Source organism: Camelus dromedarius, chromosome 2 (assembly GCF_036321535.1).
Source record: "Camelus dromedarius isolate mCamDro1 chromosome 2, mCamDro1.pat, whole genome shotgun sequence".
Taxonomy (NCBI): domain Eukaryota; kingdom Metazoa; phylum Chordata; class Mammalia; order Artiodactyla; family Camelidae; genus Camelus; species Camelus dromedarius.
The window spans coordinates 11070369-11096951 of NC_087437.1; the positions used below are offsets into that span (position 1 = coordinate 11070369).

Here is a 26583-nt window from a genome sequence, read left to right on the forward strand (position 1 = left end):
TGCGGGGGTAATTAGTTTTATTCATTTATTTTTTTAAGGTGGAGGGACTGGGGATTGAACCCAGGACCTCATGCTTGCTAAGCACGTGCTCTACCACTTGAGCTATACCCTCCCCCTATTTTGGCAATTCTAGGTGCCTTGCATTTTCTTACAAATTTTAGGGTCATTGTCAATTTCTTTTTCTTTTTTTTTTAAAGTATGATCAGTTTACAATGTTGTGTCAATTTCTAGTGTACAGCACAATGCTTCAGTCATACATGAATATACATATTCATTTTCATATTCTTTTACACCAAAAGCTACTATGAGATATTGGATATAGTTCCCTGTGCTATACAATATAAACCTGTTTATCTGTTTTATATATGCCAGTCAGTATCTGCAGATCTCGACTCCCAATTTATCCCTTCCTACCCCTTTCCCCCCTGGTAACCTTAAGTTAGGATCATTGTCAATTTATGTAAAAAACCCAGCTGGAATTTTTATAGGGATTGCATTGAATCTGCAGAAGAATTTGGGAAATGTTCATTTTAATTTCTGTCTTAATGTTAAATTTTGATCCATGAACATAGACATCTTTTCCATTTGTTTGTCTTGTTTAATTTTTTCAGTGATGTTTTGTAGTTTCCAGTATACATATTTTGCACTTTTATTAAATTTATTCTTAAGTATTTTATTCTTTTTGATACTAAAAATGGAATTTTAAATTTTTGTATTCTCTGATTATTCATTAATAGTGTATATAGAAAGACAGTTGATTTTTTTTTTTTTTTGGTATGTTGATTCGGTACACTTGGTAACCTTGCTCAGCTCTTATATTAGTTCTCACAGTGTTTTAATTGATTCCTTAGGATTTTCTCTATATGAGATCATGTTACCTGCAAATAGAGATGGTTTTACTTCTTTTCCAATCTGAATGCTTCTTATTTTTTATTTCTTTATTTTTTTTGTTGCCTGTTTGCCCTGGCTAGAATTTCCAGTACAGTAGAAGTCGCGACAGTGGACGTGTTTTTCTTGTGGGAAAAATATTCAGTCTCTCACCATGAAGTATGGCTAGCTGTGGGGTTTTCAGTGTCTTTTTAAGAGCCAGACTTTCTCATTTTGATGAAGTACAGTTTGTTAGTTTTTTCTTCTATGGTTCATCTTTTTGTTACCTAGGAATTCTTTCCCTACCCCAGGATTGTAGAGATTTCTCCTGTGCTTTCTCTAGAAGTTTCATAGTTTTAACTCTTAAATTTAGGTCTGTTCATTTCTGTTCATAATTTAGTTTTTAAGGTTAAGTGCATATAGGAGGGTCAGCAGGGAAGGGAGGTACTTGTTGCTGATTGCTTGTTTCTTGGTAATGAGTAAATTGATGAGAATCACTAAATACCTGCAAACCTGTAGCCCTGCTTTGTACAGCTTTTGCATTTGCTAGTCTGCCAGTGCACCTTTAAAAGCCCTGATGGTGTGTTTTGAGGAGCACTACTCATGACCACCTGTGATGATCACGTGTCATCTGTCCACCTGACATCCCCTTGGGGTACCAACACCCCTCCGAGTAATCCTTCCTGTTCCATCGAGAGCCCCCCTTCCCTCAGTAATGGTGGGAGCATGAGTCAAGCCCCGCCCACCAGAGCTCTGCCTCCTCCTAGCAGCACTGATGGCTCCAGGCAGGGTGTTTGACCTCCTCTGAACTGATTGGAGCTGTGGCAGAAGTATTGGGGAGGGCTGTTTTAGAAGGTCATCCCTTCTCCTGGGGTAGCTGTTAGTTGGATGTGACCCTTTTCCAAGGCATCATTTGTGGAGAGCCTGTCTCAAAAGAAAGTCACCCAAAGTTGAGGTGAGATGCTGTTAATGATGCTGTTTGTCCACGTCTGCCCTTGCCCGATGCCCTCCCTGGGCCTTTGCAGTTGAGTGGGCCAGTGAATTCTTTTGGCTCAGGCTCATTTAAGTCAAGTATCTGTGCCTGTAACAAGTAAGATATTAATCTTCTCAAGTAAATGTCTAATATGTAGGAATTGCAAATGAGTTAGGATCTGTTTTATTACAACATAGTAAAGGAATAGTAACTTCTGTATGTGCGCTGTGGGCAGAAGCAGCTCCTTGTGGTTTTTACAAAAGCTCGGAGATCCTGATAAATACCTAGGATTGTGACACTGCTTTTGTGGGAGTCCCATGGTTAAGTGAGAATTGACTGAGAAGTATATCTTCTTAAGTGTCTGCTTTTAATGAATATATGGATTAATTATTCATTTGACCAACTTCTTGATGGTATTTTATGAGAATTAAATGCATAATAGAGGCTTCACATTTACGAAGGCAGATTGTTCCCTGAACAAGTTAGGATTTTCAAGTGTCATTTTTATTACTTTAATTATTTTGTTGAGACTATAGCTTGAAGTTAAAATGAGGAATATTTTCCACCTTACAGACCTAAAATACCTACTCTGTGAATCTGTATCTAAACACAAAAAAGAGTTCATTGTGTGGTGGTGAAATTAAAGCAGGCTTAAAGCAGTCCTTGGGCTTGAAAAGGTAGCTCTCTAAAACATCTCTTTTCCTGTATTTGGTTAACGAAGGGTACGAACACGCACTTCCACCGTCTTACTAGTGTTTTTTATTTTCAATTTTATTAAATTAGTACATAGCTTAATTGATGTAAGTTAATTTTTATATTATTTGACTTCAGTGTGATACCCTCATTCATTATGTGGAATTTTACTACAATTTTGACCTGTGAAGTGAAAAGTAACTGGATTATTGGAAAGCCAAAACGTAGCTGTAGATTTTTGTGGCAGCTGTTATTGATACCCAAGTAAGCCGTCCTTATTTCTATGGAAGTTTTATTACTTACTGCTTTTAAAATAATTGTGTGGGTTTGAATAGCGCTTTGGGGTCAGAGCCACCTTTCATATCGGCGCGTCCTTTCCTTCTCAAGGCTGAGCCCGGTGACGCGGTGTGAGGGTGTCATTAGCCCTGCTGTCCAGTTGAGGAAGCTGAGGGTTGTCCTGACTTTAAAGTGTACTGTGTGTTTAGTTGTATCATACTATTAAGTGTACTTTTAAAACTTTTGAAAGCAGTGTAACCCTTTCTTAAAACAGATTTTATGGAAGTGAAGCATTGAAACCATTAAAGCTTTCTCTCCATTTGGAATATGGTTTGAGTCGTTGCTTTGCAGTAAATAGTATTTTTGTAGTGTGTTGCCAGGGCCCACTGACTGTAAAGACAGCAAGCTAACATTTCCTGCCACGTTTGTGTCAGATTCTGACTTGCTTTCTCCCTTTCTCCTTCCCTTGATGCACACAGTAAAGCTCCCCCAGATCTCACGTGGATCCAGACGCTTCCCTGCAATGCACCTCTCTCTATACCATGGCAAGGCGAGCTCCTGCTGGCTTTGTCCCTTTGCCTTGGTAGATCAGCAGGGAAGGGGCTTTAGAAAGGGGAACAGGGAGTTCAGAGGTCAAAGGAGAATCAGAAAAGCAGTGTCATGATTGGCAAGAAAGGTTTAAGAAGGCACGGTCAGTCAGTTCTTGACAAAAAGGCTGGTGAAGAAAGCGGGAGATGTCATTTAATTTTGAGACTGGAAGCTCATTGCTAGCCTCTAAGAGACATTTACTGCAGAAGAGTCAGGTAAAGCGGGGTAAATCTCGGCGGTGGCGATGTAGGTAGAGTTAGGGAGTTGGCACTAAAGGGCAGGAGGACCCTGGACTGGCAGCTTGAAGGGTGATAGAGGGGTGTGGGGGGGATATTTTAGGCTTTGTTGAGTTCTGTTTCTCTTTTTGCATGGGGAAGTTTGAACTTTTTGTAACCAAGTGTTAGATTCATTGATAAAGTAAGAAAGAGAAATTTGATAGACCACGTTTATCTTGGAAAGAAGCGCGTATTCTGAAATGAAAGGGGAAAAGAAGGAGGAGTGAAGATACAAACGTCCCGGTGGAAGAACTAAAGTGAGAGGGAGCAGAGAGGTGGGGCTGAGTGAGGAGCCCTTAGGGACAAGGCGCTCAGTGCTTTAAGATGCTCTTCTCCAACGCTGTGCCTTTCGGTTGCCTGTCAGACTGCAGGTGTGTGCCAGCCAGGACAAAGTCACAGTCACTCTGTTTAGGACATTGCTGGGCTCAGAGGCCGCACATCCCCTGCACTTCGGAGGGGCTGTCTCTCATCCGTGTGCTGTCAGCCTGCTTGTGGTCTGGAAGCTCCACGTGCCCGTGGAAACTGCGTCCAGTGTGTTCCTCCGAGGAGCGAGTCTGAACTATGGAGGTGCCTTGGCGGTGAGAGGGAGGCATGGCCCTGCCTGGGCCCTCTGGAGGGGCTGCGGCCTGAGGACCGCGGACAGGGGCTGGGCCAGAGGAGCCCCAGGCTGGGGCCAGTCCTCTCTCCCGTGGACACCGCTGTGGTGGGTACCACCCGGGGCTGTGAAGCTGTCACTAGGAGTCACCTGGCGACTCCAGCTCGTGGGGGCTTGATGCGGGCTGCTAATTTTATCTCATCTTGCAAGGATTTTGAAAACAAAACTGCAGAATAGGAGGAACTTGACATTAGAACGAAGGACAAACTTTTAGTTGAGTAAATTAAAATTTATGGAAAACATAGTACTTTATCCCTTTCCCTTTATTCTTTACCGTTTGGTGAAAGCTTTGTCTTGGACTTGCGGGTGAGAACCGCTGACTGAGCTCTAGTGCGGAGGCCGCTCGTTTTGGGAAACTTGTTCTAAATACTTGTCACAAGCGAGAGGGAAGGCGCTCTTGTGTTGATTGTGCGTGAGTGTGTGTGTGTGTGTGCGTGTGTGTGTGTGTGTGAAGGGGAGACGCCTGCCCTGGGAAGCCGTTACGTGGGCCCATTTCCGAGCCCCCTGTACTGGAGCTCACAGCCACCTTGCTCCCTTTACCCGTCTTCAGTTCACCTTCTCTTTCAGTCATCTATTGTTGGCCCTTCTAATGGCAGTTTTACATCTTTGTGAATCTTGTAGAAATTTTGTACCTTGCGTAATGTTGAACAAATACTCCTGTCTAAATAGACATTTTCAAATTGGTTTCTACGTGGAACACGTTGGGATTCATTTTGTGCTGCCCTCTTGCTGCCCTGGGTGGCGCCCCAGAGCCTCCTGACTCCCTTCTGAGGCGGCGGCTCTCTCCTGGAGCCAGTCCTCCGTGCCGTGCCACCCGAGCACAAGCGTCAGGGTCTCCCGAGGAGGAGGCTCTGGCTGCCTGCCCGCGCCAGCAGCTGTCCCCTCGGGCGCCTTCACCTTGGCCGAGCTCGCGGACCTTCTGTCCCCGATCAGGTTTCTTTGGGGTTGCCGCTGCTGCTCCAGGGCTGTTGACTGCACTGCACTAACTTCGTTGTTTTGCTAAACAAACCTCCTGCTCTGATTTTGTGCTCTCCTTTCAGCGGTGTCTTAGTTGGTCTGCCTCCCCAGGGCTTGGTGCCGGGCGTGCTGTTCACAGAACCGCACAGTGGTGAACATTGATGGCTGTCCCAGGTTTCTGTTGATGTTTGTTTTATCTCATGCTTACGTGGTGTTGAATGTGCCTGTTGGTGAGTCTTTAAACTTGAGAGCCCTGGTTCTGAATAGAAGCACAACCCAAGCAAGCTGCTAGATAAACTGTTTTTTTTTTTTCTTTTTATTCATTTTGCTTAACTGTGTTTCCTACCAGTATACTTGCACCTTTATTTGCTGCAAGGCATAAACCCATTTAAACAAAGCCATAAACCCATTTAAGAGTGCTTTTAAAAGAATATTGAATACTAACTTCTTGAAATAAATAGACAAGACCTAAAATAGCAGGTACACTATATTTTTAAACCATTGCCTATAACAGCAAGCAAATCAAGCATATAGCTAATGGTATTTTCTCAGCTAAAATCAGAGTATGTGGTTTGGTTGTTTTCTGAAATGTTAATACATTGAACATACAAGATCATGTACATAAACTCAACGTTTTGTTTATTTAGCAAATAATGACGTACTAAGTGCTACTTGATCGTACTTGGAAAGGAGCTTGGGGTTTCTGGTTAACGGTATCGCTGGGAAACCAGGGAGAGACAGCGTGTGAATGTGTTGATACAGTCAAAGGATCTGTGGCTTATTGATAACCCTTCAGGATTGTTACCATGAAGTGACTTCCCCAGAGACAATTTTGTTCTCGCTGTCACTGCTCTAATCCAGATTGTTAGATTTCAAAGCCTCTTAATTAGGCTCTCTGCTTCGTTCAGTGAAGGTGGACTGTGTAGCTTCCTATTTCTGAATAGGTTGATGTTTTCAGTGTTTGGGGTTTTCATGCTTCTTAAAAGTGACTGTTTTCGCTACACTCCTGTAGGCAATGCAAAGCTATTAAAACCTAAATTGCTTGGTAGGCATTTAAGGTCCTCTGTGATCTGTTCTCATTTAGTCATTCCAGTTCCATTTTTGACTACATTCCTGCAGGAGACACACATCACATCTCTGTACCAAAATTGTTCATTTTGGTCCCCACCCCCACCCTGAAGAAAGCCCACTCGGCTTTTTAAGCATAACGTAGATTCCGTTACACTATGAAACCTCCCCAGTTCTCCTTAGAGTGAACTTCTGGACCATCTCTGTTCCTGTGTGGTACTTCTGTTTCCATTTTAGTCTGCATTGTACTGTGTATGGTGCACTGTACGTTAAACTGTATGTAGGGAGTCCGTAATACTACGCCAGTGGTTTATGCTTAATTTCTGGGAGCCAGTTGGATGCTCATTTGGAAAAATAGCTCATAGTGCCATGTACTGTTGTGCTTGCAGGAGCTTGAGTTGATAAAGGAGCTGTGTCACAGGGTTTTAAGATGTTATCTTTGTTTTTCCTTTTCATCTTTTCTCTTAGTTTTTATTTTTATTAAAATTATATACCAACATAATCCAGAGAGTCTAATGCTTTAAGGTTTGTTTCACAGGAACAGCTGTCCAGCAGCTTTCCCCACGCTCTGCTCTCTGGGCGGCTCCTGGCACCTCTTTGAGCTGCTTGTGTTGCTCTTAGCACCCTGTTTTTAGGCGGCGTGTCCATGTTTACTTGCTCTTTCAGTTTTGGCAGCAGCTCTAGATTCACAAGAGTGAGTGGTGAAGATCTAGTTATTTCCTCCCCAGCTACCCCCCCATACTTTCTTTTAAATGTATTTTCTATTGCTTTTTATCACCTCTCTTCTGTTATTTAAAATTCTTTTAATATACGTGTATGTACTGTTCATTGTGTCTAAGAACAGTTTAGAGCTTTAGCTTTTGAAACTTACATGGTTATCAAAGGAATAAAGCCAACCACAAGAAAGAATCAACAGAATGCAGTAATAAAGGACAGTCAGATGTGCTTACATGTATTCAAGAAATCAGTCATCTAAGTTATAAATACTAAGTAGTTCATTTGTGTCCTTTTTTTTAAGATTCCACGTATAAGTGATATCATATGGCATTTTTCTTTCTCTTTCTGGCACACTTCAGTTAGAATGATGATCTCCAGGTCCATCCCTGTTGCTGCAAATGGCATTAGTTTATTCTTTTTTATGGCTGAGTAGTATTCCATTGTGTATATCTATACCACATCTTCTTTATCCAGTCATTTATCCGTGGACATTTAGGTTGTTTCCATGTCTTGACTACTGTAAATAGTGCTGCTGTGAACACTGGAGTGCATGTGTCTTTTTGAATTATATTTTCCTCTGGGTATAAGCCCAGGAGTGGGATTGTTGGATCATATGGTGAGTCTGTTTTTAGTTTTTTAAGGAATCTCCATCCTGTTCTCCATAATGGCTGCCCCAATTTACATTCGCACCAACAGTGTAGGAGGGCTTCTTTTTCTCCATACCCTCTCCAGCATTTATCGTTTGAAGGCTTTTTAATGATGGGCATTCTGGCTGGTGTGAGGTGATAGTGTAGTTTTGATTTGCATTTCTCTAACAGTTAGCAATACTGATCATCTTTTCATCTCCCATACTCTTTTTGTTTATGTCACTGTTTGTTACAGCACCGTTTCTACTGTGTGAACATTGTTCACAACTGTACATGGTACTGTGTACCAGGGTGGCAAACTGTGATTACTTTTTTCCTGCATAACTTTTCCCTCCTGGAGTTAATTTTTCTCTTCCTCTTTTCCTCCTCTTCCTCTCTCCCTACAGCCTCTCTCCCTCCCCACCCCATACTTCTCCATACTTTTACAATTTCAGATGCTTTCACGAATGTCTAAACCTCCTCAAAAGACAGGCAGGTGCTTTGGGTATTATATGAATTTCCTATTATCTGAAGAAGTCTGTCCTGGAGCCTCCGACCTGCTCCAGTCTAGGACTGCTCAGTCTGTGCCCGGCTATCCCACTAGCCTCTCTGGATATGCTCTCTACTCTCTGTTCTGTCTGCTCTCCATTGAACCTTGTTTCTTTTCTCTTTCACTTACCCGCAGTGTTGCTGTTCAAATCCAAAGGCAAGCTGATTGATTCCTTGTACGTTGTTTCTCCCTGAAAACTTGATATGTTTGTTTCCCCACAGTGTACTGTGCCCCTTTGAATTTGAAAACTTATGTCCTGGAAGTTTTCTTAAGTTAACCTTTGGACTTCCTTTGTTTATCCCTTCTGGATCACACTTAACTATTCAAATCTTGGACCTTTTTATGATCCTTTAATTTTTATATTTTTTCTTTCTGATTTTTAGCTGTCTTTTTTTTACTATCTTGAAAGATTTCAACTTTACCCTTTATTGCATTTTTAAATGTTTCTGTTTGCTTTATTTTTAATTTCCAAAAGCTTCTTTTTCCTTTTTTCCCCTACTTCCCAGTTTTATTGAAATATAATTGACATATAACGTTGTATTAGTTTAAGGTGTATAATGTGATGATGTGATATGTGTATATACTGTGTAATGATTGCTACAGTAAGTTCAGTTAATACCCATCACCACACACAGTGACACAATTTTTTTTCTTGTGATGAGAACTTTCAAGATCTCTCAAATGTATTATTACCTGTAGTCACTGTGCTGTGTATGACATCCCCAGGATTTATTTTATTATTGAAAGTTTGTGCTTTTTGACCACCTTCACTCACACACACACACCCATCTTTTCTGAATGTTGTTTTGTTTTAGCCATTTTGTTGTTTCACTGAAGCAGTATCTTCTATCCTCTGGATATTAATGATAAGTTTATTTAAACATTTCCTTTGTAATTTCTGATCTAATTGATAAGCTTGCAGTTTGTTTTGCTCTTTGTTTGCCATGTTTTGGGTAGCCGTCACTTAGGGGAGCCTTTAAAGTCAGTCTGTGGCTGTTTCGTTGCCCCAAGGAGCCGGCCTGGGGCATGAGGGCCAGGCTGTGTGGTGGGAGCGGAGGATGGAGACTGGCCAGTGTCACTCCTCTGCCCTCATCCACGTTCGTGTCCCCGGGTTCTGAGGCCCTCGATTTCAGCCTCTCTAAAATAAACCTCAGCCTGACGGGATTTCTGTTGCGGTGTAACAGATAACTGCGACTTTAGCAGCCCCCAACCATACACACATTTAGGACGTACAGTTACCGTGGGTCAGGAGTCGGGGCACAGCGTTGCTGGTCCTCAGTTCAGGGTCTCTGGAGGCTGTGACCCAGGATGCTCAGGGTTCACGGCCGGCAGTTGAGCGGGGGCGGGTTCCTCTCCAGTCGCCAGGGCCAGTCTCCCGTGACTCTTGCTGAACCTGGCCTGACCTCGGCTGGGGTGATGCTGAGGGACAAGTGGTGAGAAGTTACCTGTCCTAGAGGGTCTCAGAACTCTGCTCGTATCCAGTTGGACCCAGTCCTTATTCTAGAACCTTTCCCTGCATCGCTTTTAACTTCCACAGGCGCCTCAAATTCCTGACGCTTCTGGGGAGTTCATGCGGCGTGATGGCCCACACATTGTGGGCTGGTGGGCGTGGGCTGAGCTTTCCTGACAGCCAGTTCAGGGTTCTGTCTGCGATGGCTCACGTCCTTTACGACTTGTCTGTTGTCTGCCAGCTTCTGTTGACCTTGCCTCCTTTCCTGCTCTTCCCATCTTCTTGGGTTTATGCCTTTTTTAGAAAATCTCTTGACTGTCCTGCTGGTGGAGCTTGGAGAAGAGATTGAAGGTGGTACATGTATTCAGTCACTGTCTTTGTGCACGTGTTCCAAGGTGGCTAATTCCCTCCTTAGGTTAGGGTTTCATTTTCCTGTATTTCTATTCTTTACCCTGGTTCTACAGTCCTGTGTGGCCTCCTCGCCTCTTAATGAGAACTTTTCTTGCTTTTTGGCCTTTTCTATAAAGCTTATCCTGAATAGGCATATATTTCAGCAGTTAGTTCTCTGAGAGTGTATTTCGTATAAAATTGGAAATTACTAGCTGACATTTTTGTCAGGACCCTTTTCTGTTTGGGGATAATGCTTTGTACTCCCTTCGGTATTAAATGATTAGAATCATTTTAGGAAGGGACTGTTACTAGCATGAGGTTACATATGCATTACATGTGTTCATTTACAAGCCAGAAAGGTGGCTGGCCGGTGGCCACCAGTGACAGTCCTGTGTGTCTGCTTACCAGTCCCGATACTGGACTTGGGCGACTTGGGCAGCTGTGAAACGTCACATGTGGACGTGACACCTGGGCCTCTTCGGCACCGGCTGCAGCACCTGTTAAAGCTTCTGTTGCTCCGGCTGACCCGGAAGGGCGGGTGTAGACAGCAGGACAGACCTGGCCGTGAGATTCAGCAGTGAGAAAGAAGCCAGACCTCCCCTCCGAGCCCAGCCCTGTATTTGACACACAGGGCATAGCTTCAGCCATTCAGCCTCTTGGCCCTCTGCAAATATGAATAGCCTTCCCTTTCTCTCCTGGCCAGCGGGGGCCGAGAAAGCAGCCCACGACTCCAAGTGCAGTAAATAGCTCTCCTCACCCCCTGACCTGCAATTTCCTGGTGGTTCTGAATTGTAGATCCTGCAGAGGCGCAGGAGGTTGCGGAGGCCTCAGTTTCACAGAGCTCTGAGCAGCGGGAGGTGGCGCACCCTCGGGCAGGGGCTGACCTCCGCTCAGTGCAGGTCGTTTCGTGATCGCGGGGCCTCCCGGTGCCGCTGTGAGCTAGAATGGAGCGGAGCGGAGCGGATCCGAATTCCTGGGCTACGTCCGGGACCAAACCAACTTCTGAGCTGGGAAAGTAGGTGTCATGTTCTATACCTGTTTTTAAGCCCCCCTCTTTTTCTCTCTGCAGTTTAGGAGCATAGTATTTGGACTGTTACTCGGTTGAACTCATGCTTGTTTCCCAAAATTATCTTTTGATTTTAATTAAGCTAGAGTTTTGTGTGTGTGTGTGTGTTTTGTTTGTGTTTTGAGTGAAGGTAGATTTATTCAGAGAGATACATACTCCATAGACAGAGTGCAGGCCATCTTAAAAGGCAAGAGAAAGGCTTAGAAGATATTCCACAGGTGGAATGTGGGCCATCTTACTCAGAAGGGAGAGAGCAGCCTTAGAGCCTAGGTCAGCTAGGAAAAAGGAGATTGGCCAAGCTGGAGATTTTCATCATTTTTGGAGTTGTCACATTATTTGCACAATCCCCTCTTCTCCACACTAAGTGCTCCGTGTGGTATGTATATATGTTCAGTTAAGTCATTTCTACAAATAAAGGGAGTCAGTTTTTAAGAAATTTTAGTAACACCTCTTAGCAGATCACAAGATTTTCTTGTTCCTGTTTAATTCCAGCCTCCATCCAAATGGGACAGAGAAATGAAATAATAAAGTAGGAAAGGCAGACTAGTAAATGTGATTAAATGGACTTGGCGGTGAATCCAGAGGAGGCAGTTTTATTAGAAGCTCTGTGAATACAGTGGAGAGAGTACCAGTGTAGGAAAGCCTGGATCGCATTGGCCGGAACTGTGACTTCTAGCTCTGGGACTTTGTACAAACACGTCACTTAACCTCCTGAATCTGTTTACCCATCTTTAAAATGGAGATAATGTTATCGTTCCTGATACAAAAGATTTGGGTAAAGATCAGAAAAGTCAAAGTTTATGAAAGGATTGTGGAAATGGTATGTTTCTCTGCAAAGTGTTGGGTATTTTCCGCTTTTACGTTTATTTTTTACGTTGGTTCTTGGAATGATATTTTAAATGTCCGTATATTAGGTCAGAACAAACATATCTAGTAAGTTCTGGAGAGTTGAATTCAAACTTTGTTTTGCTTGTACTTGGGTAAAATGTTCATTTACTTTATTAGGGTGTAATATACATACGGTTAAATTCACCCACCTCAGTCTTGGATGTTTTGACTCTTTAGATAGACTTTGGACAAACTGAACAGATGATCTTAGCTAGCAGCTGGTATTTGGTAGGCGGGTCTGCCAAGTGGTCTGTCAGATCCCCTTGCCTTACTTTGAAAAGTACCTGCCTCCTGCTGTTGCAGGAAGTGTGATCCTCTTTGATTAGCACCATCAGGAGGGTTTGTAGTCTCTGAGCTCTGCCTTTGAGATCAAGGCAGAAAGAAGCGGGTAGGAGAGAGCCCTTGAGCTGAAGAGAGGAGGGAGGTGGCGGCAGGGCAGGGTGATGGCGCCGCTCAGCTAGGTATGTCCAAGCTTGCAAAGTGAATGTTGGTGGGAGGTTTCATGACAGGTCTCCGAGCTGGGGATGGGAGCAGTCACAGTCATTTCCTATGGCTGACTTACTTGAGCTCTTCACCCAGAGATGTGATCAACCAGTGGGTCGCTGTGGAAACTGTCGGCCTCAGTGAGCAGGAATGAACTTGTCAAGTCTCCCTCCGCTCCTTGGTGATGCTGTTCTAAACCAGTCTGTGGAAACTGGGCTCAGATAGCCTAGATCGAGTACCCGCCAGTCCCCTAGACCCTTAAAGCACTGGCTTCCTGGTCAGAAACCCTCCTCACCCCAGGGGAACCGTAGTTACTGCACTTTCTCCGTTACTTTTTCTGCTTCTGGGTGGATTAGATTCTATTTCTCCTACCCTTTGTAGAAGGGCAATACATTCTTACTGTAAAAGTGAAACATGATCATTTTTTAAATCCCAGTCGTTTAGATCTGTTTAAAGGAGAAAATAAATCCCCTGCATCTTACCCTGTAGGTGTGATCTCTGTTCACAGTTTGGATTTCTTACAGAAGTGAGGTTGCTCTGCCTGCTGTCAGGAAACCTGCTTTGTCAGTTAAGCGTCCAGTATGGATTTCTTTAAACCCTGTTTAGTGTGCAGACTTCATCTCTCTTAAGAGCTGCAGAGTGTGCATACTACAATTTATTTAACTTATCTCCTGTTGATAATTTAGCTTGTTTCAAAAACTTTTAAATCATACAGAAGGTTCTTATAAATATCCTGATACTGTAGCCACGTGCACATGGCCAGTGATTTCCTCCGGTTAAGTTCCAAGAAGCAGAATTTCTGTGTCAAAGGGTATCCTGGGTTTATATTTGAATATGTTATGCCTACTAAAAGGACTGCTAATTTGCTCCCCCACAAGCAATGGAAGTGTCTGTTTCATCATACAATTAACACAGATTTTCAGCCTTACATTTCTGTGAGTCCTGATAGGAAAAATGTGCCTCGTGTTTAATTTGCATTTTTCTGAGTCTGAGTAAGATTAAGAATTTGTTTATTGGCCATATACGTTTCTTTTGAGAAATGCCTGTGTACTTTTGTCCATTGCTATTAGCATGTTTAACGTTTTTCCAAAGTCAGGATGTTAACCCGTAATCATGCACTGCGATATCTCCCCCCCCCCCCCGATAAACTGTTTCTGGTATCTTTCTGTGAAGGATCTTCAGTTTTCGGTAGTCACGTATGTTCATGTTTTCCTCTGTGTGTAACTTCTTTGGTGTCTGGGCTTTGGTTCCCCCAGAAGGAGACCGTTGAGGATTGGAATGCAGGTAGTTCAGTCGTGTAAGGAACACAGGTGGAGGTAGGAAGGAGCAACGGGAAGAAAAGACTGTCCATAAAGATGCCTTCTTAGCCAGCTCCCACAGCAGAAGGCACCCAAGGGGGAACTCCAGGGACCTGGGTAAGCGCTTGCCCCGGTTGTCCCGCCCAGCAATCAGCTGTTGTTCGAAGGCTCCTCTTGAGAAGTGTTCCAGTAACTTCTTGCTGTCTTACAAGAACATTCTAAATTACCAGTGTAAAACAGCGGCCTCCATCACAACCTCATATGTCTGGGGCCGACTGGGCTGGGAGGACTCAGGTGACCGGGGGCTGGGACACCTGGGGTCCTCGGTCCTCCCCCACTCTGCGTCTGTCCGCATGGTCTCTCCAGGATGTAGGTCCGGTTAGTCAGACTTCTTATGTGGGATGTAGGGCTTCCTAGGTGCACAGACAGACAGCCTGGGGGAAGGGAGAGACCATCTCACCTTCTAAAAAATGACCTAGCTTGGGGAGTCACACTGTCTCCCTTAGGGAGGGCAGTTAGACTCTACCTCTTGGAGGCGTGTCAGAGAATCTGTGGGTTGTGTTGTAAAGTTACCACCGCGTTAATTTACCTGCACTTCCTGCCCGTTGCCACTGACCGAAAAGCTTTTAGACACAGAGGTAGAGACAGGGCTGCTGGTGTTTGACAGAAGCTTGTTGGAACCTCGGGCCTGGGGACGCGGACAAGGCACCCAGGGCATCGGCTGCAGGGTGTCAAGATAAGAATGTCTCCCCACCCACAATGTAAAGCTGTTCACTTCTGTTTCCTTCTAGCACCTGTTTAAAGCTTTTAGTTTTTGTTTTGTTTCTTTTAATATCTGATGGGAATGAGTCAGACACTTGTTTCAATGGTTAGCCACTTATGCTGTAGTATTATTTTAAAATAATTTACCCGGCAGTTCTCATTTGTTTCAGGACCCCATTACACTCCTGAAAATTATTACAAACACCAAAGAACTTTTTTGTTTATGTGATTAATTATGGATTTTTACTGCATTCAAAGTTAAAACCAAAACATTAAAAAATATTAGTAATTTATTTTAAACTAACAAAAAACATGTTAACATATACTCCATTTTCCAAATATAAAAAACCTAGACAAATGGTACCGCTTACCGCATTTACACATTGCTTTAACGTCTGACGTAAGGACTATCCTGTGTGCTTCTGCGTTCAGACGGTTCCTGGGTCACACTGCACGCAGTCTCAGGAAGACTGCACAGTACGACTGGGAGATGGAGAGGGGAAAAGGCAAATAGTGTTTTAGAACTGTGAAAACAGTTTTGGCCTGTGGGCTTGCGGAAAACTGCTCATCTGGTCTTTCCCTGGTAATGTCGATGCCAGCTTTAGCTGAAAGCGTTTCATCCTCCAAATCCACATGCGCTCTGTGCGGAGGGAAGTTGTAGGGAGCTGGACCTCAGATGGGAGACGCCTGCTTGCGGTGTTTACTCAAAGCCCTGGAAGGAGGAGGCGGGCTGAGGATGAAGAGCAGAAAGGCAGCAAGATGGTAGAATCAGGAGCCAGGCGGGGGCTCCAGGTCAATCGGCAGTGCGGGGATGTGGCCAGGGGCCCCTCATAGATAGATGAAGTATATAACATCCAAACTGGAACACTTGTAAGGGCAATAAAATTTTAAATTATTATTAAATAAAAGCTTTATCAAACAATAAAATAATTATAGAATTCACACCATGTAATAAATGATCCCAAAAAGCACTGCAGCAGAATAGATCAGGCAGCTCCCTGGGCTCTGACGAGGTACGGAACCTCTTTTCTGAGCATTTACACTCCTGTCACTTCCCCACCTGCCCCACCTGGGGCTGCACAAACGGTAAGTGTGAGCTGATGGGAACCTTTATGATAATTGCGTAGCCAACGATGTGCTCTAGAATCTTTTCTCAGAATTGAGTAAAACCCAGTCAGTTCTTTTTTGAGAATTTTGGTCTTTAAATAGCTTTCCTTGTGACACCGTTGCTTTTGAGGACCAGCACTAAATGTGTGGAAGGTACCGGTGTTAACAGTGTGCCTTACCCCCTAAAAAGTCTAAACAGGACACTCGATTTCCGCCCAGCTGCCTCTCCTTTACCCTCAGTACAGTTAGCATCCTGATAGAAGAGCTGCTTGTGCTCAGCAGACCCTGTGGATGGAGAACTGGACTCAGTTGATTCCGGTTACAGTTGACTCTTGGACGACACAGGGGTTGGGGGCCCCTTGCACAACTTCCCCCAGATTTCAACTACTTATAACCTACTGTTGACCGGAAACCTTACTAATAACATAAACATTAACATTTATTTTATATGTTGTAGGTATGTCTGCATTTATTTTATGCATTCATGGCATACCTAAGTTTTTCTTAATTTTTCAGTATTTCTTGGCTACACAATTCAGCTATGAATTTTCTCAAACTGTCGCAGGTCTCCCCAAATTTTCCAGTATATTTATTGAAAAAAATCTGCTCTTAAGTGGACCCTCACAGTTCAAACTGGTGTTGCTCAAGGGTCAGCTGTCCTCACTTAGATGGCTGATTTATATATGCTAATAATACAAGCACTGCCCCTGAAAAGTCAGGGCTCAGCCACTTGATGCTAAGGCAGACACAGCAGCCCTGCTTTCTTTTAGTGGGAATGGATGGGTAATCACCTTAGAGCTTGTGCTCTGACTATTTTTCTTATTTCTCTGGGAAAAAAAACAAATTAGAATTGTTCTAGGTCAGGCTTGTGTAGTTCCTGCAGAAAAGAGCTATGGTCTGTTCCTCCTTAATCCTGACTAGCGACCTGTTCAACCTTGCATAGGAAGGTGGCTTTTGAGACACTGGGCACCTTTTCATTCTCCGTAATCATTCCTGTGTGTCGTCCCCACCACCTGATTTTTTAGGCCCTTGGCTTGGGGCTGCTTTGCCATTTCACTTGCTTGTTGCCTACCCCCACTTCTGTACCACTAGTCTCGAAGTTAAAGCACACTGCATAGCTCAGTTCACTAAAAACTCAGTACTTAGCCATCCCTGGTTGAGAATAAGGAACCCGATGGCCACGTGGGTTTTTAGGCCTGCAGTTCTTTCAGTGTCCCTATTGGAATATCTTTCAAATTATCTTGAAACTAGGTTTTTTTTTAAAAATTGTGTCCTTACTCTGTGTGCATCGAATTCTTTTTCAGAATTGGAATATAAATTTCCAGAAGGGCTCTGTGGCTGCTTTTTTTCTAAAGCAGTACCATGTAAGATAAAATGCCAATTGAATGGCTAGCTGGGCAGGACTGAGCTTTTATGGTGTTTTGTTTTTTCACCTATCTGGAAACGCCGTCATGTAATCTGCACAGCGGCACATGTTTTGACCAGCTAGTTAAATATTGTTAATTGCTATTAGGCCTACAAGCCCTGTAGTATGTGAGGAAAATTACTACTCTCTAGAAACTAGAATCCGATGTAAGATTGTGCGCCCACATAGCTGTAGCATTCTGTGTAAATCATCTACAGGCAGTCTGTTCTCTTCTGATTTGGAACAGATTTCAGAAATGAACTCTGCAGCTTCCGCAGGCCTCACACCAGCCTAGGGCTTCATGAAGAGTATGGTATAAATTCCTTTTAGGTTTGTCTACTTCCTGCCGGAGGAAGACCGTAGGTGCCCTTTCCTCAGTGTTGGCGTAACAGGACTTCGGGGGCTTTGTGGGGAGGCTTCTTAGGGACATGGATCATACTGTTTCCAGTTTTACGTTTGAGTTAGTTTTCCCTCTTACATGTAGGCAAACGCACCCTCTGGACCTGCTCTGTTCCGGCACACCTGCTTAGATGCACAGAGGACCACTGATGCGAATTCTTATGTGAGCACCAGCTCTTCTGGGGAGTCCCTTGGGTTGGCCCTTGGTCTGAAAGTTCTTTCCAGGGGCCAGGAACCTGACGTACATGCCAGGCTGCACCACCTTGTTTGTATGAGGAGGCTCCTCGCTTACTGGGAAGGACTGTGACAGTGGTTGTGCCCTCCTTTTTAATAGCCCTCACCAAGCCATGTCACTCGCCTGGTGGTCACTTCAGTGAGGTTTTCTGATTTTTCAAGTTCCTTCTGCTACTCACTCTTAGATTACAGGCGGCTACTGTTTTATGAAGGAATGCTGAGGACAACACGTTTTTTGTTTTTGTTTTATAAAATTCCTCTGGTTGTGTTAAATAGATCCCACGGAGAAAGGCGGCTTTCATTCCCTAGAGAGTGTGTCTACCGGGAGGTGATTGTGGAAGGTGAGGATTCCTTCTGGTAGATTGGTAAAATGGATTCATGCTATTTTATCACATTCTTCGTGAATTTCTTAGCAAAAGAAGAGTAAATTAAGAATGGACTTCGGGCGGTGTGTTTGCTGTGGGGAGCACAGCTCTGGTTGTGGATCTCTTCCTGTAAACATGCCTGAGTTCCGTGCATGCTGTGGATGTTGATCTCAACAGAGCTGAAGCAGCAGCAGGTTGATACTTGTTTCTTCCTGCGAAGAATTAGACAGTGAAGAAGGGAGCTAGATAATACAAATAGTAACTTAGAGCTAGAAGATTAGAAAGCGGAGTCGGTGTTCATTACCACTTAATGTCCTCCGTAGTTGGCTTCTCAAACTTCACTGGGCTTAGGAATCATCGGGAGACCTCGTTAAAATGCAAATTTTGATGCTTTAGGTCTGGGGTGGAGTCCAGGTCTGCATTTCTAGTAAACACCCAGGGGATGCTGATGTTCTTTGTCTGGGGGCTACATTTTGAGTAGCAGGGGTCTGTAGAGCATTGGGGCATATGCCAATCTAACTTTTAATAATAACTACTGTATAATAAATGCTTTTTTCTGTACCAGGCCCTGAGCAGTAAAACATCAGAGGATGGCACTGGAGTCGGACAGTAGAGATTCAGACTGAAGCTCTTTTCTGCTAGCTGAATTTAGAGCACATTTTCCCTAAGGCAGGATTCTCAGCCTTGGCACTGTTGACACCTGGGGCCAAGAGCATTCTTCTTGTGGGGGGCTGCCCGGTACACCTTCCTGCGTCTCCCCACCAGGTGCCAGTAGCACCCTCCGTCCTAGTTGTGACGTCCACCTCCTGCAAGGCGACATCACCCCCGATTGAGAACCACTGCTCTGAAGCTACTGTAGAAATGTGGGGGCTTGGGGGACTTTGGGACGTGAGTGATGCACTTCATATAAGCAACTAGTTTGCTTTATTTACCTTGACACTTCTACAAAGAAGAGGAAAGCACGTGGACTAGCCAGGCAGCAGTCTGCCACATCTGTTCTTCTGGGGATGATGAAGTTCACTCCATGTGCCAGTTCTCTGTGTGTATGAAACGTCAGTCATTGCACCGTGGGATGCTGTCGGGTTTATTTGGGGTGTTTAGGTGGGTAGAACCGAGCTGCTCCTTTGGTTGGTCCTGGGCCTCTACCCCTTCTTGGAATACGCTGGCACACTTGACAGCTGCCCCCCTCCCACCCTCGCTGCTGCTGCTGCTGTCCACATGCTGCTTTGTGGCATGTTAGCTTCCCATCCTCTCATCCCTCACTTTTTTTCTAGGGTGTGAGACCAGATAGTTAAGGTTTTTAGGATTATGCTTTAAATAACATCTGAATTTTGGGTTTTCTGTGCTTGTAAGCAAGGGTCGTTGCTCCCAATAAAAATTTAAAAATTGATCGGATTGAAACATAATTTTTAAAAATGGATTATAATTTTTGCCTTGCTCTCAGGATGTTCTTTGTAAGAAATCAGTGATACCTTTTGAAAATTGAAGTGCAGCTTTGGTTTCTAACTTGAAATGGAAGCACAGTATAGTCTGGAATGAATTAGTACTGAGGATGGGAATGGGGAAGGAATGAGAAAAACATGATTTCATAACAAAACAAAATGAAGCTTAAACATTGGCCTACGTGGTTATCTTGGAAATGTTTAAGTCAATCCAGAGTACACATCAGATTCTAGTAGTAAGATTGCTCTAATGACAGTTTCTTTTAATTGGTTTTATTAATTTCTTAGGATTACATCTTAAATGACTTGTATTAATTACATTTTATACTGTTCAAATTCTACTTAAAACCATATGCATTAAGCAAAAGTTACTACCAACTGATAGCTCTGCGTTGTGTAATTACCAAGATAGTGTTAATGAGACAGAACTGTGGCCTCGGGCCGCCCTGCCCGCGGCCACCAGGAAGACGGGTCCCCGGGTTGCCGGGCGGCTGGGAACGGCCATGAGGCGGGTTCTGGGCTGCGCTGCGTCTGCTGGTGGAGACACAGGGCCTCCCAGCCAGCCAGCCCACCTTCCTGTGCCAACAACACGTTGTGGTTCCTGACAACCCCTGCATTGTTGGTGTATCTGCATGAAGTCAGAAACCCTTACAAAAAGAAAAAATTGTGTCAAGTAGAAATTATTATTTTCCTTAAAATGTTTATTTACCGCAGCTGTATTTATTTTGACTAGAAGGAAAAAACTGAATTAACAGCACAGTTCTTTTTGCCTTGTGTAAGAGTTCTATGTATTACACTTTGATTTTCAAAAGTGTTTTTGTTACAGAAAGAAACACCCTGAGAGGCAGAGGCGTGTTCAGGTTTTGCCCTCTCAGTCTCAGCTGCGTGCAGACCCCAATCACAGTCAGGGTTCAGTATCCTCAGACAGGAGTACGTGGTTTTTTGTTCCCATCTTTCCTTAACATCTTAAGTTCAACCCCCCATCTTTCAGTTCAGAACTGTCCACTTCCTCATTACTTAAGACTGACTAGTAAACTCCCACCAGTGTTTAAAATTGGAGTTACATTTCTTACTGTGAAACCAAAGTATCCTCTGTTAAAGGGAGGGGGCGGAAGGCCGGGAATGGCGTGCTGACCGAGGGTAAACACAGCCAGTCGTTCCGCAGAGAAACAGGTGGGGTGCTGGCACAGACCTTTCCCTGAACAGCCTGGGGGAGGCTCCTCCTTGACAGCGGCCTTCTGAGAGCTGCTGACTTCCACCTGCATCCCTCCCCTTCCCCCTGTGCTCCCACCAGGGCTCTGTCTGCCCACCTCTAGACCAGGAGATCCTAACTTTTGCAGTGAGAGTGGAAAGGGAAAAAAAGCAAAAGTTTTGCAGGCCGCTATACCATAATTTTTTTTATTCTACGATTCAGAAAATGCATGACAAAAAGTTAATTCATCCAATAACAGCCTTGAAAAACGGGTACCTAAAGTGTTTATTCAGGCAGCATTGCTGGGTCTTTGCAGTGGGTTCTCAGACCCTTCACCGTAATTTCCAAACTCCCAGGGTGAGGACCCACAGGTTAGGGATCCGTGCTATTGAGTCTTTGACAAAAGCTCCTGTTTTATGCTGTATGATTTCAACTACATTTGATTCTACTCCACTTAGTATTATTTTTCTTACATATACCCCAGATTCATTCTCCATTTTTGAAGTTTAAGTTATGTTTATGTTGCATACTTGATTCTTGAACTCGCATTCTCCACACTTCTATCTGAACTTTCAGAAAAGTTTACACTAGGACTAAAGCTGATTGCAGACAAGTATTGATCTTGACTTGACGTCTAGTTACATCGCAGGGGACACGCTGTAAAATGTTAATGCTTATGTTCCAAACTGGCCGTCCTGCTTCCTGCAACCTGTTCAGGTGCTTCCTGAATGCAAACCACCTGCTTAAAGTCACCAGAGGAACTTTTTAAACATACGGATTCTTGGGTCCCCTTCTGGATAGTCTAAATTCAGCAGGCCTAAGATGAAAGGTTCAGGAAGTATTTAATTTTTAAAGTTCCATAGATTATTTTGATGAACCTAATGAAATTTGGAAACCACCAGTTTTTTGTACAATCCATAAAATCTGTACTGGTATGCTGTTAAACCTTTGATCTTCTTTTATCTTTTTCCTGCACCAAGGGTCAGCAGAATTGGGCCCATGCCAACATGTCACCTCCAGGGCTAGACTGGCTGTGCTGTTACTTTGCAGCATGGGGGTGGGGGCTCTCAGCATCACCACGCAACTGTGAGGGAGACAGTATGGCTGCTGATGCATGTTTTAGATGCCCTTGCTGCTTCTCTTGGCCTTGGTTCCTCACCTGTGAAAAGAGGGATTTAGAGTAAATGACAGCCTTTTTGCATTTAAGTCTTAGGTACCAGGAATTAGATACAAGAGAAGAGTTTGTCTTTTTATCTGCAGCCTCTGTGTTAGTGTCTTCTTCATCTGCCTAGTCACTTTTCAGCTACCTCCAGTCTGGTAGAAGGTATCATAGCTGTATCAGCCGGTGTCTTTAGACTTCCTGCCCAAGCACACTGCTGGATGCAAACATGTAGGCAGACTTAAGATGCCCAAGGACCAGTTCTAACCTCAAGACAATCAGAAATCAGCAGTACCCTTTCTCTAGAGGGTTCACTGCATGTCTTTAGAGGGAGAGGGCTGATGAAGAGCTCTCCCTACATCCCACCGTATGAAAACTATGGTCAGATGTCACGCAAAACCGAAGTCATCCTTTTTTTTTTTTTTAAACTCAGATGGTCTCTGCTGCATGACTTAATATTCGAGACAGTGTGAATTAAATGATCTCTCTCTCTTTACATACATGTAAAACAGGTTTTTAATACTTCTTGGGAATTCCCATCACAAGGAGATACTAAGGGACAATACTGTTTGAGCCAGTGGGAATAATTATTGGTGACCACTACCGTTTAATGAGATTACCGTGGGTCTGTTGTATTATTTTAATTCTCAAAACGTTCCTGAGAGGTGGGTGGTTTACGCTGATGACTTGCTCAAGGCCACACAGCTAGTAAGTGCTCGCTCAGGGCAGCATCTGAAATCCTTCTGCCCCCTGACCAGTCTGGGCCCTAACATTCCCCACCGGCCCCTGTTCTTTGCCTTCTTTTCTCCCTCCTTTGTTGCCACACCATGTTTTTCCTCCCCAACTTTCTTTCTTCTGGTTTTCTTTTGAGAGCTCACTCCCCTCAGCTATATGTTCCTGTTGTTCCTTCCACTCAAAATTTCAGACTGAAAGGGAAAAAAACCGTTGATGGGTTTGAGGAAAGTATAGGGCTAGAGGTTAGGTTGTTTTTTTTTTTTACCCCCTCCCTTCCTCTTCATCTTCTCTTTCTCTTAAATGAAGGAATTGAACTTCATGTATAACCGGTTAGCAGAAAGACACATTGAAGACAGAGTTATCATCTTGTTCGTTATGGAAGCCGGGCCATCAGTGAGTGTCTGAGTGAATGAAGCCAGTTCACACCATACATTTATTTAAGAGTTTGGCCTGCTCTCTAGAAATTATTCTGTATGTTGACTGGGACGTACAAATCTCTCCAAGTGAGGACTTCTTGTTTGGCTCACACACATTGTTACCCTTGAAGCAGCTGTGAATGGTTAGTTAGGTTTGAGAAATGTGAAAATGCATAACTGAACACTTGACTCCACCACCCATGTTATCACCCTGCTGGGGGCAGATCTTTCTAAATGAATAACTAATACCCTTTCCCAAACTTGTCTTTTTCTCTCCTCTCAGTATCAGAGTATTGCACTTAAGTTGCTTGGACAGGCCTTGGAGTTGGAGGGTCCATATTTTTATATTTTTGTCTATTAATATGCTTGAATACAGAGAACTCTGTAAGACAGCACGATGCTCCAGAATGGTCTCTGTGGCCACTGCTGCGTAACTAAGTGTAAATGACAGGGATCTAACAGGCAACGGATAGATAAACGTCCCAACTAATCCGTAGAGAACCTGATACAGGATTCAACATATACCGGAACGAAAATTGAATCACAGGATACCTGTCATCCTTCTCCCACCCAGTGTGGTTTACACTGTAAAGAGAATTGCAATCTGTTGGACTCCTTTTAGGGTAAAATTATGGAGAAACGAGAATAAGGAGGGAGAGCCCCAGTCAGTCAGAAATGACGTAGCTGTGAACAAAAATTTGTCACTAATTTATGTTAATGTAATTCTGTGTGCTGAGTGGTGTTTCCTTTTTTGGAAAGTATTGTTTGCATTTTCTTATGTGTCAAGAGGAGGGTTTGAGAACTGAGGGGATTTCCTACTTCTTCACAGCTAAGTCGGCTTAGAATGGTTTCAACATTCTTTTACCATTTACTTGACCTAAAGGCCAGTGGGTCATTGGAGCCTGTGTCAGAGTCTGAAAGGTACTGGTGTTTCATGGAGAAAATCCACACATTAAACAAAAAGGGAGAAGAGGTGATCTCCGCCCCCTCCTTTTTTCTTGACACACTGTAAGAACTGGGATGTGCCACCATCTACTCACCTTCTGACATACTACTTCACAGTGCTGGTCCCAAAGGCGACAACATCTATGAGTGGAGGTCAACCATCCTAGGGCCTCCCGGATCTGTGTATGAGGGTGGTGTGTTCTTCCTTGATATCACTTTTACGCCAGAATATCCCTTCAAGCCTCCAAAGGTAAGATGCTCCCGCTGGTTTATGCTAAAGGTACACACTCCCGTGAAAGATTATCGAAGCTTTTAAAACTGAGTTTTTAATCACAAAAAAATAGATTTCTGTTATATCTTAACAAATCTCTAAGTACATTTGAACAGGTACAAAACGCTTCTTTGGGGTGACTTTGCCTCATTTGGCAGGGGCCGTTTCTAAGAGTCAGTGCTTTGTTTTGATGGGGCGTAAAGTCCTGCTATGTACAGTAACAGTCCGCAACCCGTAAATGCCCCGTTTCCCACTTGACGGGACAAGTTTTTGAACAGATAGAAATGGTGTCAAAATATCTATGCACTAAAACAATTAGAGAGTCAGAATCTCCTACCAAAGCCTTGGGTTCTGCTCCCTGTCATCCTTTGGTCGAGTGTAGATCCTCACCTCCAGGCTCTGGTTTTTCTCATCAAGGATGGGTGGGGACTGCTCAGATCACCTGTCTCCTGTGACACTCAACAGTCTGTGGGTTTTCCATTCACACAGTCTGAGGGAAAACCTCTTCTTAGGGATGGGGTAGACTGCTAAGTAAAGGTACAACAGCAGCTGCAAGAAGTGATTGAAAGTCTGTCATTTAAAAAAAAAAAGGTGGTAAAGTTTTAGGTTATTTTTACTTTGGAATGATTCAGTATGTTTCACAAGTAAAAATTAGCAGATTAACCAAAATAACCCTGGCTCTTGTGACCTGGCGCTGATTGATCTGCTGCTGTGGTCCTCACCCTTTTCTGGCTCCTCACCCTGCGGAGACTGTTAAAATGAATCCTGCGGTTTAGGTGGGCAGGATCTGATAGAAAGGTTAGAAACAAATCTCATCTTCAAACATAATTTTCAGATTTTTGGGTGTGTGATCATTGTTTGCTAAGCACTTTGTCTTTGTGTATCCACTATGTTGTACCTCTGAATTACGACTCTAAAGCTTGCTGGGAAGCCGTGTAGTACTAGCAGCCAACACAAGAGGTCAGCAAACAATTAGTTATTCAAACGGAAACGTCAGAAAAGTATTTAAAACATTAAAACTGCTAAAGATGAATTCAAGACATACTGAAGTTACCTTGCTTTTTGTTGGCAGACTATTATTACTTTTTAAATGAAATTGAAAATCCCTGAGATTGTATCAGTGAATTCTCTCATCTCAGTTTTATTAAGTAGTCTCTTATTAGCCTTGGTTAAACTGTTATTGTATTTCTTTTTAAAAACTTTCTTTAGAAGTTTTAATTAGGGCCACTTAATTGAAAAGATGATTTAGTAAAAAGTTTCACTGTTTGCTGTTTAAAATTTTAACACTATCTTATTTTTTAGGTTACATTTCGGACAAGAATCTATCACTGTAATATTAACAGTCAAGGAGTTATTTGCTTGGACATATTGAAAGATAATTGGAGTCCAGCACTAACCATTTCTAAAGTTCTCCTTTCTATCTGCTCACTTCTTACAGACTGTAATCCTGGTAAGAATAATTCTTTGCCTTGTTTTATTCCTCCTCACCTGGAAAATACTTTCTACTTAAACTAAGATTTTCTAAAGATACAGCTCAGATTTTATTTTTGTACGAGCTTTCAAAGGCCAAAGCCAGTTGCTTTTTGAAGAAAGTGCTTATTAAGAACTCAGTCTACTGGTTGAAAGACGCAACCATTGATTCACAGGTTCACCATTGATACATTCTGGGAACAAGCTGTTATAAACTGAAGACTTACGTAAGGCTGCTTTAGGTTTTTACATTTTCAATCATTCTCCTTTATTTTTTTCACCTTTTGCATATTTCCTGTACAGTTCTCCAGAACCACTCTTGTACATGTTGAGTCATCTGCCTCTGACCTCACCTCTGCCTTCAGGTCCACCCAGCTCTGGCCCCATGGCTGCTTCCTGGGTGGTGGTCCACTTTGAAAGGGGTGTTTCTCTGCTGTATACTTGGTGTTTACCAGACTGTGGTTTGTGGCGGGCGCTTAATTTCCTCGTATTGAAATTTTTTTCTAGATAAATCAGACGTAAATTTAATTATTAAAGATTCTATTTAGGTTTCAGGGAAACACTGTACTTAATCAGAAGTACAGGTTTTCACCTGGCAGATTTGGCTCTTTCTGGGTAAACAGTGAGGAGGTAAATGGTATTGCACTGCAACAGCCCTGACCTGAGGACTTGACGATTTTTAGTGTCATGTGTTTATTGGTGCCATTGAACAAAAGGTCAGAACATAGCTGGGATGTTCACTGTAGTCTAGGGCCGAACACTGCACACCCTAACACAGAAGAGCCAGAAACCCTCCAAGGGGTGGTGTTTGCTGCGAGAGAAATGAGGATCAAGCCAGACCAGCACTAAAGCTTGTGCCTT

At 43.4% G+C, this 26583-nt stretch overlaps 1 protein-coding gene across 1 annotated transcript in view; it reads left to right on the forward strand.

The window, feature by feature from the left end:
• Nucleotides 1–26583, forward strand: part of LOC105095618 (ubiquitin-conjugating enzyme E2 E1) — a 68155-nt gene that overhangs the window by 40575 nt on the left and 997 nt on the right. Inside the window, exons 4-5 of the mRNA XM_031433223.2 lie at nt 24099–24231; nt 25555–25702. Coding sequence (XP_031289083.1) covers nt 24099–24231; nt 25555–25702 — 281 coding nt within the window. The remainder of the gene's footprint in view (nt 1–24098; nt 24232–25554; nt 25703–26583) is intronic.